Raw genomic sequence first — 15052 nt, forward strand, 5'->3', positions numbered from 1 at the left:
ACAGGTTTTAGATAAACAGGTGATGAGCTTCACGAAKGCAGTACTACTGTACAAGATAATGAACACCACAGAATTTGGTCTTACTAGTCCTTCTTCAGATCATGTTGTTTAAAAACAACTTCTTAGGAAGGAAAGAGTAAAGCACTGTTGGTGAATGGAGTGCTAACTAAATTTCAAGAGACAGGTAAGATTTGTATGACTGTAGATCTATATAACCTAAGTTCCAAACACTGTAGAAACTAGCATAGATTTATCTTCTTTAGCACATGTGTATATTGAAAAGTACTGCAGGTAATCTGTTTAAATGTTATGTAGAATATTAAGGACTTGATCCAAATCCCATCATTGTCAGTGGAAAACCAAAATATCACATGCTATGTATTTTCTGAAGTTTGAATTGTAGAATTTAAAGTACCTAATATCCTTTGGAGAAACCACAGAAGAACCTAGAAGTCCCAAAGAACTGAAGTCTTTAAGAAGCATCTTGGAAGAGCAATTTTTGGTGAAGAGGAATACTGAACACTTATTTTCTTCTGAAAAATCTAAGTAGTCACTTTATTCATCTGTAGACACACAAACGCCCCCTAAGTTTAATGTCATAAAAATGCTAACTGCTCATGGGGGAAAATTAGATTAATGATAAAAAAACAGCTGGGAGAGACCAGAGGAAGCATTGCACAAGATCTGCAAGCACTTTCTGGAATATTTAGTTGGCACTTTTCTGGAGTGTTTGTGAGCATTTTCTGATATTTCTGAAGACATGCTGGGAAAATGTTATGGGAAAATAACAGTCAATTAGTAGGGCCATATGAAAAAAATCAACAACAAATAATAATGCAAGAAGCTAATTTATTTCCCTAAATAAATCAATGCTAAAGCAGAATAACTCTGTAATACTATTTCTTGCTAGGATAGCACAAGACTAAGTCTTATGTTATTTCTATGATCAGTCCCCTCATTACTGCTCTCATCAAGTGGCTAGCTTCCAACAGCAGATGAAAGAGGGAGGCATCAATGTGCCCACACATCTCGAGAAATCTGCCAGTGTCCCACCTTCCTCCTTCTCAGCCTCTCATTAAAGTAACTCAGCTCTTGTGAATTTTCAAGAATGCATTCACTGTTTTTATGAAAATGGCTTGCATTTTGCTGTGCAGAACTGAGCAGCACTTTTTTACTTACTAGAGTTGTAGTTTCCTCTTCAGATCCTGCCACTTGAGATGGATATCTTCTTTAGGTGGGAATATACGCCCCTCTCCCCATGGTACCACCCAGTGTGGGACACTTCCCAAGTGAAGCGGAGAAGCAGCTTTCTCAGGACAGCACCTGCCTCCACTGCTGCTTTATTATTTTTAAAGTTTCCTCTACAGGTTCACCACTTTAATGGCACATAGGCCACATCTTGCAACCTCTTCTGTTTTACTTTTCTTTCCAAGTCACTTTCATTTTGTTCTCCTGTGCAGAAGCCTCAGTGTTTGAGAGCAGAAATTCTTTGCCACTGTGATTGAAGTAGCTCTACAGACCTAGAAGTTCTTCAAAATGCCACCAACAGCATGGCAACACAGTTTGAGCATTAACATTTACCATCCAAGGTCCCAGAAGGGTGTATATTCCAGTAAGAGGCCAACTCCTTGAGCAATATAAAAGGCCTGCCAAGGACAGCCAAGTAAAACCAGATGCCGTGGGTTGGAAAGATACAGAATGCACTGGTAGATGGAGTGAGCTGAGAAAATAAAAGGAGGACAAGAAAATGAGGGGATAAATGAAAGAAGAGATAAAAGAGCAGTGAAAAGAACTGACATYGAAAGTATGAAAAAATATAGTAAAGGCAGGCTGTGTATGAAAATGAAGGAAGGCAGACATTAATATAAAAGATAGAAAAAACAGCTTTAGACATATACGTCTGAACTACTGTTAACTGCAATACTGTTGCCCGCATCAGAGGTCAATTTAGCAGTTAAGTTCTGTGAGACAAGAATGAATGACCTCAGAAAAGCACATTTACGCCTTATCAAGCGTTTGGAAAAACACAGAAGTATGACTCACCGTATGTGACTACACAAAAAATAAACCCGTACCTATATGATTATCTACTTCTTTCCCCGTACTTTTGCTGTTGACACGAATGGTGTCATCCTATTTCAATTTGTCTTTCTTCAATAACTTTGTGATAATTGGATATGCATACCCACTAACATTACACAATGGAGGTAAACACTGTACTTTTATATGATGACTGAGGTTAACTGTAAGGGAATGGCAAASGTACAGGTCACTTAAACAAATTTCAGTAATGTGAAAGAGCTTTGCATGCCTCCTGAAACAATTCCTAGCACCAGTTCAGTACACTAACCTTTGCCTTTAGAATAGCTACAGTCAGATAAATCATTTAACTGTATCACCAAGGTTGCTCCCTTTGGCTGTTTCCATTACTTTGCATCTTGTTATTCAATGACTTAAATCAGTCACTAGAGCCCACTTCATCAGGCTTCAATAATCTATAAAGCAACCATTTTTATCACTAGCTCATAAATTTTGTTTCCAGTCAGCCCAATTTTCTTTACCAACATCACTGAATTTCTCTTTACATTAGGAAAAGAGAAGAAAAGAGAAGAGAGAAGAAAAGAGAGAAGAAAAGAGAGAAGAAAAGAGAGAAGAAAAGAGAGAAGAGAAGAGAAGAGAAGAGAAGAGAAGAGAAGAGAAGAGAAGAGAAGAGAAGAGAAGAGAAGAGAAGAGAAGAGAAAGACCATTTCCACAGTGGCTGAAAGTGGATGAAAATAGATTGGAAGACATAAAATTACGGAACAATAGAAACCCATCTTTAGGTATTATCTCCCTTTAGAACCAACTAAGTCAGTCATTAAAGATGGGGACAGGTTCTGGAGCTTGTGTCACTCGAGGCTGTAACAGTATACATCTACTAGGTCTGCATATAGCCAGAAATATACAGTGTGGAGCAACCAGTGTTTCAGGTCAAATATGTTTCAGGAAGACACGACCAGTCCGCTCTGCTCATATTGCTAAGTAGGAAGATGGTTTGAGTGGAGGTTAAATGTCTCTTAGCTATGGTTCTAACAATMACACAGACTGGGTGGGAAAAGCATTTCTCTTCCTCAGTCAAGTAGTTTATACAGCTATTTAAGAAGTAGCAAACGTCAAGAGAGTCCCTGCAGCAAATTTCTGAATACGCAGGACGCTTGGCAAAGTCACTTGGCAAAGCTTGTAAATCATAAGAAGTTTTGGTACTGGTCTTAAGTAACATAGGTGAGGTCTCCCTTACTTTATGGCATAAGTTCCTCACACAAGTTATTTTAACTAGAGTATGGAAAAATCTTGTAGTAGTCTTTATAAATGCTCTCTAATGGAAAATCAATTAGCAGAACACAAAGAGTAGGTGTGTGAGCAATCTCATAATGTCCTCATTATTACAGAGCAATGTACAAATACACAGTGTAAGCCACTATATTGAAAACGATGATCTTCCTAAAATAGCCTGCAGCAGCAAACAACTATAGAAAGGGATTTATTATCAATCACATAACACTCTGTATGAGTTACTGGTCAGTTCTTCTCCTGATATTTAGCAGGATTCTCAGCTTTGCAGTTTGGGAAACAGCCTTGATCCCAAATAAATTGCCAAGTTTTCAGCCTCCCAGCTTAGCTATACAGTGAAGAACATTAGCTGGAACAAAGCTGAATGCAGAAGAGAAGGAATAGCTGYGAAAATGGTATTCAAACTGTTTTCAAAATTTTATTCCCGTTGTAATGTCAATGAAGATTTTCATAGTAGTAAAAAACTGAGAATTTGGATTAACTCTGGAGATAACCATGCAAAGACGTTTTATGGAAAACCAAGGGATACAAGACTAAAATCCCTCCRCCTTCCATCCTGGCTCACAGCTTGATCCAAAGCCGTACAAGGGGCTAGGAGACTGGCACTTTTGGACCATGGATCTCAACTTTATTCCTGGAGCATGGCTAGCTGAGCTACCAACAACTGTTAGGTATTTTATCCCTCTTCAGGCATGTGTCTACTCCTTACGCATGTGCGTGATTTGCGAACAAACTGTAGGACATTAACTAGCAAAAGTATGAAAACCAAGTGAGAAAGAATGACCTTAAATAGTGGAGTTTATGACCTCAGGGTGTCCCTGAAACTGTTTAACCCAGACACAAATAAGGATCTCCTAGGACACAAACAACTCACAGCTTCCACGGAATCAGCTTTGTTCTCCGTAGGAGTCTCTTCACYTCTTAGAACGTGTCACCCGCTTCCTCCGGACCTGCCATTTGTTTCCTTCTGTTTTCTGTATGATGATACTCACAGCTCACAAACATATGCCCTGGGGAGAGAAAATTAGCCAAATGCTGACTGTACAGCATAGCCCTTATTTCAAACTTTACTTATTTCTATACCCACTCCAGTCCCCTGCCCCAAATCATCTTCTCTTGAGATCTCACGTTTCAACCTCATCAGTAAGTCTTCCTAAAAAAGCCAAACAAATAAGAAAATCTTGTTCATTAATATCCTTGGTGACTTGACATTTTCCTATAAATTTATGAGATCAGGTTGAAAGTACTTAGACCAATTTTTATCTCAATGTCTTAGAAAATTGTCCTTATTTTAATTAAAATATACTATTAGTTGTACTATTATCATTATTTTGTTAATTTTACAAATAACACTTTTGCAGTTACATTTTCCTTATATTTTATGTGGCATACTGGTTATCAAAACTTTGTTTTCCAAAATAAATTATTTCAGAAACAAAAACCATAAGTAACTATTTCAATACAATTTAGAAAAAAATGCACATCAACACATCYGGAAATTGTAAAAATGCTGGGCAATATTTCCTCATAATGATCTCCAAACTTGTAATAATGAGAATAAATTTGATGTTTCAATGGGGCTTTCACAAAATTCTGCTTTTATTTTGCAGATCTGATCTACTATTTATATTAACAACTGTTTYGCTAAGAGGCTAACATTCTGTCAGTAATAAACAAACCAGAGACTGGCAAAATTAAAAGGTACTATTTTTCTTCATTTTGGRACTGTTCTCAAAGTTCAGAAGAAACTTTGAAACATCAACTACACATTTAACCTACTCTCAGTCAAAAATCTTAATGTCATTTCAGAGCATACTTAATACTGTAAAACCACAAGGAAAAAAAGAAAGAAAAAAATACTTTGGAAGCTGCCTAGAGCAAGACATTTGGWAAAGAAAAATAATGTTGAAACTGAAACAGTTATGAGACTTGTGAAAAATGTTTCTCATTAAAGCAAGATAGCAGTGAATATTAATATTTAACAAGCTGATTTGAATGGCTCTTGTGCAGAATCTTCTGCAGTACACTCAAGTTCTGTGGTGTTCAGAACACAAACACAGACTAAAAATATTTCTAAATCTCCAGAGTTTTGCACAATTAGAAAGCCACATAGAACAGCCCTGGTGCGGAGGCCACGGGGTCTGCATACCTACTCAGCCATGGCTCCTACAGAATTTTAGAGCCCTCAAAGGCCTCTGCTCATTCAGAAAGAAAGAGTCTTCCTATCCTTAAATAAGCAAGCCTTATCCTTTTTTCAATCCTCATGCTTGAAAAAACAGATCCTGTCCTGCAAAGCAAAATGGGGTTTGTTTATTATCTTCATGTACCCCTGTTTTCTTTTTCTAAACTGAGTGATTGGTCTCCAAAATACCCACAAATCCCTTCACTTGTACCATTTTTAATTAATAATAACTGTTGAATCAGATTGATGAGAAACACCATCACTTGAACTAATTTAAGCTTCTTACATATGACTTCTTAATCCACTGACTGACTAAAGCAGTGAGGCTAAATGCTTAAGATCTTTGATTACTGATAGTAATCAATACAGAGATGCAGCTAGACACGTGTAGGCATCTACATATTTGATTATCAGTGATCTACGCTCCGTATTTTGGATCTAGATTAGAAACTTTAGCCCTGAAGTACTACTTCTTATACACTGTGATTAGTCRGCTTTCCACTAGCCAAATTTAGATCAAGCCTAGGTTTTGTGAGAGTATTTACTTACATATGAAACAATGCAATACACTTCACATTCCTGGAGGCTATTTTTTCATTAAAATAAGTTTAGTTATCACGCCCTTGGAATGTAAAGATTCACAACTCCTGGAAAGTTCCAGCTAGTTCTTGCAATATGGAATCATGTCCCTATGAAAATCAGCTGGGAAAACTTTAAAATTTTCAATCTTAACTTGCATCAAAAGGTTTTCATCCTGGCTTAACAGTTCTCTAGCACCTCCCTAGCAAGGATTGCACTGATTTAAGATCCCTAAAATACATAGATCAGTTTTGGGAATGGGATACTTGGGAAGCAAGCTATATGCATGCTTCAGGTTTTATGGTGTGGGAAAATTCCTACAGACGTCTTCAGTTTATATCATACACAAAATGTGTGATCTTTCAAGCTCACTCTTTCTCCAAAACGTCACTGCGAAGTTATTGTGTATATTTTTATAGGCAGAGATAAACAGTGGCAACAAGGCAAGCAAAACACTGGTGTAAGATCCTTTCATAAGAAATCTTCTAACATTTTAAGTATATAACTTTTCCGAGCTCCTGCTCAGCTCCCAAATAAAGTTGAATTAGGGGTACATATTATAAAGAACAGTTCCCAAACACCTTCCCTTTGGAACTCCAGAACACAGCAAGACAATTTTGACCTGTTTATCCAGTTCAATGCTTATCCTCACCTAACTATACAGAGTTTATTTTAAAAAGGATTAAACATACTTTTATTACAGTTGTGCTGACTACTATGAATGGGATACACTCCATTAGCTCCTTTTTGCTGGGTGAATTGCCTCACGCCTTTGCTGTAACTTCACAAAGGTCTGTTGCGCCTCTTCACCCATGGCTTCATTTTATCCCAGCTCTCTTCCCAACAAGAGCTAAGGAAGAAGCTCTCTGCCATCTGTGCTTAGTATTGATAAGTACTGGAACCTCCATTTAAAAAAACTCATGTTCTAAAGCAACCATTAAGCAGTTGATATAAATTACACAGAAAATCCAAGAGCTCTGACATGAAAAGGCTTCCTCACACGACCACCACTTTCCAAAATACTTTGGCTACCAAAGAAAATGCCAAAAGCTCCATTAGGATCCAACTAAAGGTCATCAAGCCCAGAATCCTGTCTCTGTGAGTGCTCAGCTGCAGATACTTATCYTGCCAATAAAAACAGGGCCTGTTTGTGGGGGCTCTCTCTTAGCATCTTGCAATCAGCAGTTCAGCAACTCTTTGAGACAAAGGTCAGTAGCAACAGGTACACTTACTGTCTAAAGATGCTCTACACCCTCCTTGAACCAGTGTATATATATACTACTCCAGTATATATAGGAGTGTTAACATCCTGTGGTAACACTCATCCTTTTTGTGTGTGTCCAGACTGTCAGGTAAGGGCAATCCAAAGGCCACTCTCAGATTTGTCAGCTAAATACAGTCCCAAAACACACCTAGCCATGCAAAATGCCTCATGTGTTAGTACCGTCTGACAGGTTCACACACTACAGGACATCCATTTGCACGGAAAACGGTGAAAATATGCTGAGTAATATGTGTTTACTAGCTCTCTAGGAGTTGCTCTTTCAGCACAGRCATAGGCTATGTATTTGCTCAAACAAATTTTACTTGATCTTTGTACAACTGTGTAAGAGGCCCTGTTCTCTGAGATGCTGAATGACCTCCACTATTACTGAATTCACTGTACAAACTCGTGCAGAATGACTCTTAATTAGGGCTTGCATTTTATGTTCCACCTATTGCCATTGAGTTCATTACAGTCTGGATTTAAACATTATCATTAGTTACAATATGTAAGATGTGTGAAGGGGAATTAGCCATACGCAATGTCAGTCGTCTTTCTCAAAATTGTTTAAATAAGGGATGAAAAGACAAATTATATAGTACAGAATGTACTACAATTGATACCTGTATTATATCTGTATTATAATTGATACTTACCACATATTTTCGCATTACTAAGGGAATTCAAAGACACTGCACTTGTGGTCATAGGCCAGAGCACAGGACACAGGATGTTTCCTGTGATTTAATTTCCACAGAAATGTAGAATTCTTGTGTAGATTCAGGCAAGCAATTGAGCCTCATCACATACTCAAATCACACACTTAGAGCATAAAAAGCAATTGCTCACCAAAACTAGCTCCAACATCAACTGAAGAATGGTTCAGGAAAAGTGGGATTCAATTTCTAGCACTCAGCTAAAGACTTACTGAATTACAATGGACACTTATATTATCCTGCATTTCATTAAACCAAGCCTTAAAACAGGGCTAATTCTCCCACACCACATAGAAGAATTTTCATAATAAAATGTGCAAATCATTTCAAGACTCTCAGATATTGTAGTGTTGAATTAATATAATTACTCAAACAGAGAGCATTGCATATTGCTGATTAAACACATTTCCTAAAACAAAAAGCAAACAAATAAGAAAGAGCATTATTTTATATTTATCTCTATTTATATTAATGTAAGAAGGTGCACTTACAGTCAAAATTTTTCTGGGCCTTGCCTTTGAATTATTCAATTAAAAAAAATTACTTCAGTTACATGCAGAGATCAGGAGGAGAAAGCAAGTTATGAAATAGGCTCAAATGACGCTAGTCTTTCAAGTACATGTCTGAAAACAGCTAGATTTCCAAGGCATTGAAATAGCTGTTAATCAACTACACAAAAATATGTATGGAACGTCAAGAAAGGGTGTCCATGTTACTGCTGAGTGCTATCTTTTTCTTCTTGCTTGAACATTCTTTCTGTAAGAGAGGGATTTATTCAAATTTTTGATGCAGCTTGTTCCGTTGTTAATATACAATTAACTTCTACTATCCATTTTACCATTCTATCAGCTCTCAACCCGTACACATAAAGCCTGAAATAGTAGCTCAACTGCCAAGCCAGAGTTTAACCCTTTGTTAACCCTTACTTAATATAAATATCATACAAATCATTATCATTATGAACCATCTATATTCTGGTTGATACTACATAACACCATTAAAGGACTTGACATTTTATTTGGTCCACTCTCACCAGCTCTTTTGCATATCTTCTTTTAATGCAAACTTATATTCTACCATTAGTAAAAATAAAATATTATGGCAAGTTTTTTTCATTAAAATGATAGTAACTACACAGACAGTTGACATATGTAAAAAAATGTGATAAAACAAAGTTCACAAAATTCACAAAATCTCATTATAAAATACAGAATCTTTCATAATTCTGTACAGTGCTTCAGTGTTTGGCAAAGAACAGAATGTTGATGAGATCTTGCCATTTCAGATATGTTTTAAATACGCTTCACATATTTTAAATACACTAAGCATATTTTAAATATGCCCTGAACCACTGTGCATTTCAGTTTCTGAAAGACTCCAGCTCATGAATTAAGTGTACAAAGAAGACCACGTTCCACTGGACATATCCTATCAACCTTAAGCGTTTTGTCAGAGTCAAGTAAAGTAAAAGAATGACATAAATGCCTCTTACAGAGCAGAATTTGATCCATTATGTGCACTATCTAATGGTTTCTCCTTTTTTAAAGTGTAAAAAAAATCAATTTGCTTGCAAAGACCTCATAACCGAGTGTAAAATCATGCTAATATTTATGTACAAAAGGCACATGAAGCTAAGTGAGCATCACTAATCAAATTGTACTTGATTTTCTGTGAGACTGGTAACTTCACAGCAGCAGAGAAAACTAGGCTGAATGTAACCTGTAAAGTTTTGCAGTCCTTCCAGAGTCGGCTTTATGGCAGTGCTGCAGCCAGAAGTACAAAACAACATGCCCTCATCCTTCTTACAACAGGATAGCAAAGTAAAATGATAGAGCCCTAACGGTTCAGTAAGCAGTCCAACCCAGTATGCTAGCTGTGATGATGAGAGAACTGACTAAATAAAAATGACCTTTCTTAGCTGTGGCAATGTAATTTCAGCCCTGCTGGCAATACTGCAGAAGCCAAACCTCCTTTCAGTTTCAAACCTCAGCCTTTGAAAATAACATTAAATGCTAATGTTGAGAGGCTCCCCCCCCCCTCCTTTTTTTTGAGGGAAAACTGAAATGTGTCTCCAGTTGGTGAAGTTCCATTTGTGCCTTCTACTGTGGATAACGGCAGCAAGAAGAGGGGAACTTCAAATCCCTGTCAGCACTTCAAACTGTCGTCTAAATGAAAAGCTGCAGTAGCCTTCAAAAGTTGCCATCAAATTTAATTTATAAGTGAAGTTTCTATTCCTACATAAACGTCATGCTAAAGCATACCACAAAATTCAGCACAGCATCTGCCCAGCCATGACTCCAAATGAAAATATTATTCAAGCTCTTGCTCATATTTTCCATCCAAATATTTGTATAGTTTCAAATAGCTTAAGGAACCTAGTACTGACATCATTCCCGTTGAAATCAATAAAAGTTCTGCCTCTGGCATCAATACAAAGAGCCTTAAGCATCCTGTATTGACATCTTTGAAATACTAAACCTAACCTGCTATAGCTATTGCTGATGGAAGCAATGTATTGTTATTTCTATTTACTCCCTTATAGTCTTGAATGCATGAGGCATTGTACAAACACATGTAAAGAAACAGAAGACTGTGGTCACACAGGGCACTAATCTAGAGCTGTTATCTCAAAACAGTCTATTCTGAAATGATCGTATTGCTAAGCTTCCCTATACTGACAAGGCCTGATAGAGTAGCCATTGAAATGAGCAGAAAAGCTGAAGTCACTCATTTGTACTATGCGCATCCTCAGACCTAATCTAACAGGGACAAATTTTACTTTAGGTAAAATGCTAATGTAAAATAATAGATGTCTTGCCTAGTAATGGATATCYGAATTGTATGACAAACTGCAAAATAACAGTGTCCTACAAGAGAAGTGATTAGAGATGATGCTCGCAGAAGCAGCAGAGCGTAGTGCTGTGGGGCCAGGCAGTGGGAGGACAAAAAGAGATGCAGTCCTGCAGCAGGGGAAATGGTAACAGAGACTGGTGAGAAAAGGGAATACAGAGGAGCAGGAGATGGGAAAGAGGAGGAAGAGGGAAGAGGTAGTGAAGCACAACAAGGAAGTATGGGAATCACTATTGTAGATCAAATATCATAGAATAATCAGAAAGTCAGTGACACACATGTATTAAACTTTATCATCATGGCCCTGGACTATGCATGGCACCAGACGACAAAAAACCTACATGCAGAATCCCGTACCCCATCATGATTCAAAAGAAAAGGTCCTAGACCTGCAAAAAAATCCTTACTTATGTATATAACTATAAATGAGTTGCACACTTTCTTCAGTGGGATGATAAATACAGTTAAAAGCAGACTTAAGTTTTGTGGAACATTAATAATTAGAATGAAATGAGCACTGCAGATTAAATTTGTGTTTGAAAAATGAAAACTCTTAATACTACAGACTGCTTGCTTTTGACTGAATTGAGAACATATTTGTGTAACCACTAGTCCATAACCTCCTAAAGGTCAGTTACAGACAAACAGTCATCCCAGATGTTTGCAAAATCATTTTACCATGATATAATAGGCAGATACTAAAGGTCATTTGAAACCAAGGTTTCTAGTTGGGCTTCTATTTTGCCATAAAGCAAGACACTCTAGAAGAACAACTGAGCTGGTATGTGGCTTTTTGGCATGTCAGAATTGTGCTTCATCATCCACAACGAACAAAGCTGTTCCCATTTATAGCTTTTTCAGTACTTGAATATCTGTCTTGTAAGAAAAATTGTTTTTGCCTAATGTTATGTCTGGTACTTCAGGTGTGGTCCAGCTTTATATAGCATATTTTTATAGCATATTCTGAAATGCTTTTAAATCGTCTCAAGGCAGGAAAAGACATCAGAAGTTCTAACTTTTTCTAATCATCTCCCTCACTTGTATCCAAGTGGCATTAATAGGACATTAATAGTCTATACAAACATAGAAAACATACTCCTTTTTTCATAAAGATAGGACTGACACTGGCAGTTCTGTGTGCACTTTTTCTCACTGGTAGTGTAAGGATGTCTCACCAAAACAGATTTTCCACATATTGAACAGTTCAATTCACCAGCAGCTGGCAGAGGACCTCCTTCTGGAGGACTGCTTCACGTAGCACTTTCCAGAAGTCACTGAGCTCTGTGTGTGCCCAAACAATGTGCCCTAACACTGCACCTTTAGCAAGCTATCCCATTTGTTATGAACTTTAAAGTTTAACTTGACAGGAGTTTATATTCCTCATTCCTTGCCTTGTTTTACCAGCGTGTGCTCGCACCCTCCCGACTCCCATCTGCCTGCCGGCTACCTCCCACACTCCTCCAGTCCCTCGTCTCCTCCACGCCCTCTTTGCGCCTTTTCCAGTTGGGACCTTTCCCAGCATTTTCCCAAGAACCTTCCACCTCCCCCGAACCTCTTCCCGCCCGGTTCTGTCCCTCCCGCTCCCCCTCTCAAGCCCTCCCCCCTCTTTCCTCTGGGCTTCTCCACAGTTTTCCCCTCCCCCACCGCGGTCCCCCCTGTCCTTGCCCGACACCATCTCACCTCTTCCCTGCCTCGCCCCCAGCCGTGGCCACGTCCCCCCTCCTGGCACCGACCCCCGCGTCCCCCCAGGCCCGCGCTGGGCAGAGCTCCTCTCCCTCGGCCGGCCCCTTCCCCAAATCTCCCCTTCCTCGACGTCTGGCTTTGCTCCCCGCTGCCCATCGTCATCGCCCTGCAAAATCCCGCCCTTTTCCTCACAGGATCCTCCCCCGCCCCCGCGGGAATCTCCCTCGCCCCTTCCCCCGGCTCCGCGCTACCTGCCGCAGCACGGCGGGAGGGCAGAGCCGGGGCCGACCCCGACCCCTGCGCGGCCCCCGGAACAAAGGCGCCCTTGTCGGCCGGGGCTGACAGCTGGGGCACCCCCGGGAAGTCCCCGCCGGGCGGCCCCGGCGCGGCGGAGCGGGGCCGGGCAGGGGCCGGGGCCGGGGGCGGGCGCCGCCGCTCTGCGCACTCCCCGCCGCCGGGGGCGGAGGAGCCGCGGCTCCGGCAGCCAGCGCCGTCCGCAGGCAGCCTGCCGCCGGCCGCTCCGCGCTGCTCCCGATGACTAGCGAAGAGCGAGCGGCTGCAGCCGGCTCCCACGACCGCCGCCGCTCGGGCTTCTTGCCGAAACTTTGTTCCGGGAGGTGGGGGTAGCTGGGAGCGCTCGCTACTTTTGTTTTTTACTCCCCGGGCCCTCATTTTGGTTACTTTGGCTGGGCTTTTCTTCTTTTTTGTTTCTTTTCTTGGCCAAGCGGGAGAAGAATGGGATTCGAGCTGGATCGCTTCAGCGGGGACGTGGATCCCGACTTCAAATGCAATCTGTGCAACAAAGTTCTGGAGGACCCGCTCACCACCCCTTGCGGCCATGTGTTCTGCGCCGGCTGCGTGCTGCCCTGGGTGGTGCAGCAGGGCAGCTGCCCGGTGAACTGCCAGCGGATCTCCACCAAGGAGCTCAACCACGTCCTGCCCTTGAAGAGCCTCATCCTCAAGCTGGACATCAAGTGCGACAACCACGCGCGGGGCTGCGAGGCGGTGGTGCCGCTGCAGCACCTGGGCGAGCACGCCGAGACCTGCGACTTCTCCCCGGCCAAGTGCCGCAACCGCGGCTGCCGCCAGGTGCTCAACCTGCGCGACGTGGAGGCGCACATGCGGGAGCGCTGCGAAGCGCGGCCCGCGGGGCTCTGCGAGCAGGGCTGCGGCTTGGTGCTCACGCACGGCGAGCGCCGCGCCGGCGGCCACGGCTGCCTGCGCGCCCTGCGCGCCCACGGCGCCGCGCTGCAGGCGCGGGCGGCGGCGCTGGAGAAGGCGCTGAAGAAGGAGGCGCTGCGCGCCGGCAAGCGGGAGCAGTCGCTGCTGTCGCGGCTGGCGGCGGCGCAGCTGGAGCTGCAGGTGACGGCGCTGCGCTACCAGAAGCGCTTCACGCAGTACAGCGCCCGCCTCGACGCCCTCGCCCGCGCCGCCTCCCCCGGCAAGGTAAGGGCGGCCCGCGGCCGGCCCGCTCGGCGCGGCCGCCGGCGGTCTGTGAGGCTCGGCGGCCCTTCCCGGCCGGCAGCCTCCCGCAGGCCTCGGAGCGGGGCTTGTGCCCAGGGGCCCCCAAAACCGCCGAAAACACCTGAGCTCTGCCCTCTCATCGCCAGGCTTTACTGGCTTCAGTGCATGCCCGTTCTAAAGTGACCGTCGCTCTGACGGCTGGGTCCCCTATGGCAACTCGCAAATCAAAACGCCCAGGTCACCGTATTTTTTTGTCCCGGTTCACTTCCCTGAAGAAACCTCTAGACAGCAGAATGGGAACTTCCAGGACTGGGAGGGGTATTAAGCCTCCAGAAGTGGGCTCCCAGAGTGACACTGCACAGTGACCTGCGGCAGGGGTTGCGACCCGATGCTTTCCAGGCCCTTAGCTCGCTCTAGCCGCCCGAGAAGATGGCTTCCCGTGAAGCGCAGTCTTTGGTGTTAACTGGTATGCAACTGGACACCTCACCATCTATTTCATTAACTCAGCCATCTCTTTTTGTAACGTTGAGATCCAAAAATAAGACATCTACTGTGCGCTTGCATTTTCCAGAGCCAATTATACTGGATTCTTTAAARGTTCCACATAGAAGAAGAAAATTTAACTTGATTTCAGCCAGTCAGAAATAGGCTATTTATAAAATGGCCAGAATCAAAAGCCAGAGCAACAACAATCCCAAAATTTTAATTGGAATGAGGCTCCCCAGCGAGGGAAGCACTAGAAGCCAATTATCTTTTAAATGAAGACATTCAAGTCTTCCCCATGACGGAATGTGCTACCACATCCACAGACAGAGTGGTATTAAACTATTCAAAACTATTCAATACAGACATCTGTATTGATACCTTTGGTAATACTGAAGTTCAGAAAGCTGTGTAAAGAAAACAAAACTTCATGTTAAATTCTCTTTCCCATCTTCTCTTTCTCTCTCTTTTTTCTTTTTTTCTTTTTTTTTTTTTTTTTTG

General features: G+C 41.9%; 1 protein-coding gene and 1 long non-coding RNA gene across 2 annotated transcripts in view; one reads left to right on the plus strand and one right to left on the minus strand.

Annotated features, from left to right (window-relative positions):
• Nucleotides 1-864: 864 nt before the first annotated feature.
• LOC146598584 (uncharacterized) lies at nucleotides 865-12312 on the minus strand. Its single transcript, XR_014895245.1, has 3 exons — nucleotides 12097-12312; nucleotides 4205-4340; nucleotides 865-1720 (listed from the first exon to the last, which is right to left on the minus strand). It is a non-coding gene; the product is annotated as an uncharacterized LOC146598584 (long non-coding RNA).
• A 766-nt stretch (nucleotides 12313-13078) lies between these two features.
• The window catches only part of PDZRN3 (PDZ domain containing ring finger 3), a 148914-nt gene continuing 146940 nt past the window's right edge, over nucleotides 13079-15052 (plus strand). Inside the window, exon 1 of the mRNA XM_085300053.1 lies at nucleotides 13079-14050. Coding sequence (XP_085156179.1) covers nucleotides 13340-14050 — 711 coding nt within the window. The 5' untranslated portion in view covers nucleotides 13079-13339. The remainder of the gene's footprint in view (nucleotides 14051-15052) is intronic.

Source organism: Rhea americana, unplaced genomic scaffold (genome assembly GCF_003343005.1).
Source record: "Rhea americana isolate MKP2758 unplaced genomic scaffold, rheAme1 scaffold_16, whole genome shotgun sequence".
Lineage (NCBI taxonomy): Eukaryota > Metazoa > Chordata > Aves > Rheiformes > Rheidae > Rhea > Rhea americana.